Consider the following 4326-nt stretch of genomic DNA (forward strand, 5'->3'; position numbering starts at 1 on the left):
CTTGATGCTGCCTGGGGAAATAACACAAATGGTGTGAAATTCGCCCCTTCTTTGTTTTCCTTTCTGCCTTGGAACTAAGCAGACCCCTCACCTTCACCTGGACCCTGTTTATTGAACTGGGAGAGATTTCACACCCAAGAACCGTAGCTCTCTCTCCACGAGCCCCCTCCCTAAATTTTCACAACCGGCCCACATTCCCCCACCCCCTGCTCCGCCTGAATAACTGATGAGTCAAGGCGGGCCTTATAAAAGGGTCTCTGGGGGAAAAGGCAAACGAGAGCAGAAGGTTCCGAGAACTGGAAAAGTCACAGTCGCCTGGCTTGGTGTCCCAAGGATGGATCCTGCTGCTCCTGCTGTTGCTCCCCCTGGCCTGGCCCCGGCCCAAGCCCCCGTCCAGGCACAAATCGGTGGACGAGAAGTTTCTGGGAATGAAAGGTAAGTGGAGCTTGGCTTTTGACAGCCTGAACTCAGGCTTAGGGCGATAAAGCTGGGAGAAGGTAGGACGGCCCCAATGGTGTTGGCTCTGTTCTCTTTGAAGGGGGAGACACCAAAGAGCCTCAAACCTTCCTCTATACCTTCAGCTGGACTCACTCGTCACTCCAGGTGACAGGAGTGGGCTGAGAGACAGTGGACATTGCCAAAGCAGAAAGCCAAGTAGCCTGACCCTCATGGGATAGTCTACAATTCCCTGAGGGAACAGGAGAAGTTGCCGTGGAAATTGGGCTTAGTGCAGCCTGGACTTTGGGGCCTAGATGGTGGCAGGTGATATAAGGTGAAAGGGACAAAGTCTAAAGAGGCCTTTGGTTGGGGTGCTGCCTCATGTCCTTTGCATGCCACAAGTTTCGTATTTACTTTTCCTTGCCTCTAGAAGTCTAGAGGAGAAGCAATGGGCCCAGAACTATTCTGGGTCTTTTCTCCAGCTAGGAAAACAGCATAATTCTGTTCACTACTACTTGGTGCAGGAAGTAGGTAGCAAGATGCTCCCCATACAATGGGCGTTCTCTCCTCCACAAATTTCACATCCATATTCAAAACACTTTTAAGTCCCTCCTGTGTACGGGGCATCCTAGTAGGGATTGAGGTTTCAGACATGCCCATACGTATCTTTCAGCCTAAGGGGCGCATGCAGACAATAACAGAATTGTGGGATAGGAGTACTGATTTAGTAGTCAAGGGACAAAAGGTATTCTGGAGCAGATGGCTTGAGCTAAGCTTTCAGGAGGCCACTTCTGTGACCAGAGGAAGCCTACATTTAGGCCTCTTTCTCTACCAATTGATCTTTTCTGTTTGCTCTAGAGAAAGTCTTTGGAGACCCTGGCTGCCCTCCGCCAATGACCAACCAAGGCAGGTGAGGATGCCGGTGGACTCGGTGAGTTTGAAACCCTGTGACATATTTACACGGGCCCTTACAGCCATATCCCTTCTCAGACGTCACCTGCCTTCATTCCAAAGCTGCTCATCTGGGGCAGCATCATGCCCACACTGTTAACATTCTATTGCCACTGCAGCTCTGGGAGGAGGGCAGGGCCAAGGTTTCCACAACAAACGAGATTGGGAGAGCAAAGCTTCGAGTGGGTAAGGGACCTGGGCTGGACTCCTCACTGATGCTGGACTCCGGTCTCTCGATCCCTTGCCCCCCTGCTCTCCCATGCTGCTCCGTGAATGTTTTGTCCTCTAATGGAACTCTGTCCCCTGGACAGCCTCCAAACAGGCCCGGGAACAGGGGCAGGGAAGAAAACCAGCCCCACGACTCTGCTTACGTTTTACCAAGATCTAAGACTGACCCCTTGCTGCAGGGCCGGGCTGGGAGGTGACTGATCTCAAGAGATGCCTAGAGTCTTTTGCAGTTTGTCCGAACTGGCAGATCTCTGCCCCTCGATGGGGGAGAGGCACTTTAACCACATACTAGCTTTTGCTTTGGACAGGCTGCTGCTGGGGCAACAGCTGCGGAGGTCACCAAGGCCACGGCTGGGTTCCGTCACCCTGTCAGGTAAGCCTCTAGTGTTGGAGTTCAGAATGTGACAAACAGCCCCGAGCACTGTGCCTGCTCATGACAAAGCCATGACTCAGGAGGAAAGAGACCATGAGAGGAGGCCAAAGTGACTTGCCCCAGAGGACTTCCCGTCACTGAGACCTAAGGGTAAAATCCTGGGACCCTGAGCAATCACAGAATTCTTCCTTAATAGGAAAAGAAGGGCTGGAGTGGTGAGTGATGTCAGCACTAGAACTGAGAGACGCTGAGGTGGCTCACCCTCTGCCACAGTTCTAGGTCTGTCAGAGGTGACATTCCTTCCTGGAACCATTTTGTAACAGTTGCAAATATTCTGAGCCAGAGTTACTTCTTCCTTTCCCTCTAAGACCCTTCCTGAAGCTAGCAAGCAGCTCTAAGGGTCTTCTTCCTTCTTGCCCCTACTGGTCCCTCTACAACTGAGAGTTGCCTAAGTTAGGCGCCCTGTTTCTCCTTTGCCCGCAGGCTCTTCTGGCCGAGATCCCGCTCCTTTGACTACCTGTACAGTGCTGGAGAGATGCTACTACAGAATTTCCCCGTCCAGGCCACCATCAACTTGTATGAGGATTCTGACAGCGAGGAAGATGGGGAGGACAAGGAGGAGAATGTAGAGGAAGAGGTCAATGAAATAGGGCCAGAAGGGTGTGCGAGAGCACCAGAGGCCACACCACACAAGGCCACAGCTCATTCCGCTGACCCACCCCTGACCTGTCCAAACTGAAGCAATCCTAGTTACACTTGGCAGGTTTCCAAGGGCATCAATTAGCAAAGAGTCTCCAGACACAAATTTTCTGGACCAAAACCAGTGTCCTCGGGCTGTCTAGTACACCCTGGCTTTTCTGATGGGCTTGCAAGGCTAGGCCTCTGGCATGTTCTTGTCTGAGCTGCTCTTGTGCCAACAGTAGGAGGTTCCTAAGACCCGGAAGGGAATTAGGAAGACCTGACTGCTGAAGGCCTCAGGAAGTAGAGCAGGGCAAGGGATGCCCTTGGACAAGAAAGCAGTCACTCCTCCAGGGCCGTTTGATCCCCCAGTTTTCGAAGGTAGCAGCCATATAAACCAGTCTCCAGGGGAGCGAGGCTGGCCTCCAGCTTCTTCTCCAAAGATACCATTACCAGATCCAAGCAATACTGGAGCCCCTTGAGGGAAGGGAAGGGAACAGAAGAAGGCATCTTGAGAATCTGCTTGTCTGGGGACCTGCATCCTCGTTGCCTGCTATTCATTCAGTCTGGGTATTGGCATAAGATGAATCAGGAGAAAAATAAATGGAATGATGTTTGCCTTTTTCTTGGAATTGTGCTGATTTCTTAACTGAACTCTGCCCATGTTTTGAAGTCACAGGTGGAGGTCAGTTTGTTGCTCTACCTGAGGTCAGCCAAAAGATTTTTCTCCTTGGAGAATGTCATGTTGGGGACAGAGCCTCAAAATGCCAGGCCTCTCTGTTCACTTATGAAATCAGAGGATGAGGTGAGGGCTGGGGTAAAGGTGAGATGCATTTTCTCACTTAGTCATTGGGGGCCGCTGTCAAATGAGGAGGAACGCTTGGGCACCCACTAAATACTGTCAATTGTATCTCTTTGGTTCCCTCAGTAGCAACCATAGCTTGGGCCTTCATGTTTACTTCTGTCCCAATTACTCTTCAACAAATTTTCTTACTTCCAGCATTTTGTTTCACAATCTGTCTGCACACGGACCACCAACAGCTAGACTTATGGTTGGTTCTTTTTTGGGGGGACTGGAAGGGGTGACAGATTATCATGAGGCAGTACAACTTTTTAGGAAAACACATGCGGACATCCAACACTATACATTCATGAACCCAGTCTTTACTGTGGTATTCTGGATTCTTTAATCATCTGCTTTTGTGTGTGTGTTTGTTTGTTTGTGGCTTTTTTTTTAGAGACAAGGTCTTGGTATGTATTCCTAGCTGTTCTGGCACTATTGCTGTTAAGACAGCCATCCTCCTGTCTTAACTCTCCACGGCTGGGGTTACAGGTGTCTGCCCCAATGCCTGGTGCTAATCATCCAACTTCTGACTATCGTTTTAGATTCATCTCTCTGCCCTTAAAAATTTGTTTCATTTGCCCTTGAATGTAGCATGCTTTCTAGCTCTTCTGTGGCTTTAAGCTCCTGCCTGAGATGGGTTTCCACTCTCCTGAGCCTTTTAAGCTCTGATTCATTCAACAGAAGTGCCTTACATTACCTTTTGGGGGGGGCGTCTCTACGCCCCCAAGTCCAGGACGGATATCCTCACACGCCCACGGTCTCATCTGTGACAGCGCCTGCCTTCTCCTTGCCTTTGCAGGAACTCGCGTTTGCT

The 4326-nt window shown here is 50.5% G+C and overlaps 1 protein-coding gene across 1 annotated transcript; it reads left to right on the top strand.

Annotated features, from left to right (window-relative positions):
- The first annotated feature begins 226 nt into the window (after positions 1-226).
- LOC121444476 (protein ripply1-like) lies at positions 227-3209 on the top strand. The gene is made up of 4 exons (XM_041646284.1): positions 227-435; positions 1297-1369; positions 1926-1990; positions 2474-3209. The coding sequence occupies exons 1-4, from the start codon at positions 227-229 to the stop codon at positions 2727-2729; spliced, it is 603 nt and encodes a 200-aa protein (XP_041502218.1). The 3' UTR covers positions 2730-3209.
- The last annotated feature ends 1117 nt before the right edge of the window (positions 3210-4326 follow it).

The sequence above is a fragment of the Microtus oregoni genome, unplaced genomic scaffold (assembly GCF_018167655.1).
Source record: "Microtus oregoni isolate MIOR12 unplaced genomic scaffold, Mior012 000127F_ref0000509, whole genome shotgun sequence".
Lineage (NCBI taxonomy): Eukaryota > Metazoa > Chordata > Mammalia > Rodentia > Cricetidae > Microtus > Microtus oregoni.

Coding starts and splice junctions, on each gene's coding strand:
- LOC121444476 (XM_041646284.1), top strand. CDS start 227: ATGAGTCAAGGCGGGCCTTATAAAAGGGTCTCTGGGGGAAAAGGCAAA. Junction 436..1,296: donor GAAGTTTCTGGGAATGAAAG/GTAAGTGGAGCT, acceptor TGTTTGCTCTAG/AGAAAGTCTTTGGAGACCCT. Junction 1,370..1,925: donor TGAGGATGCCGGTGGACTCG/GTGAGTTTGAAA, acceptor TGCTTTGGACAG/GCTGCTGCTGGGGCAACAGC.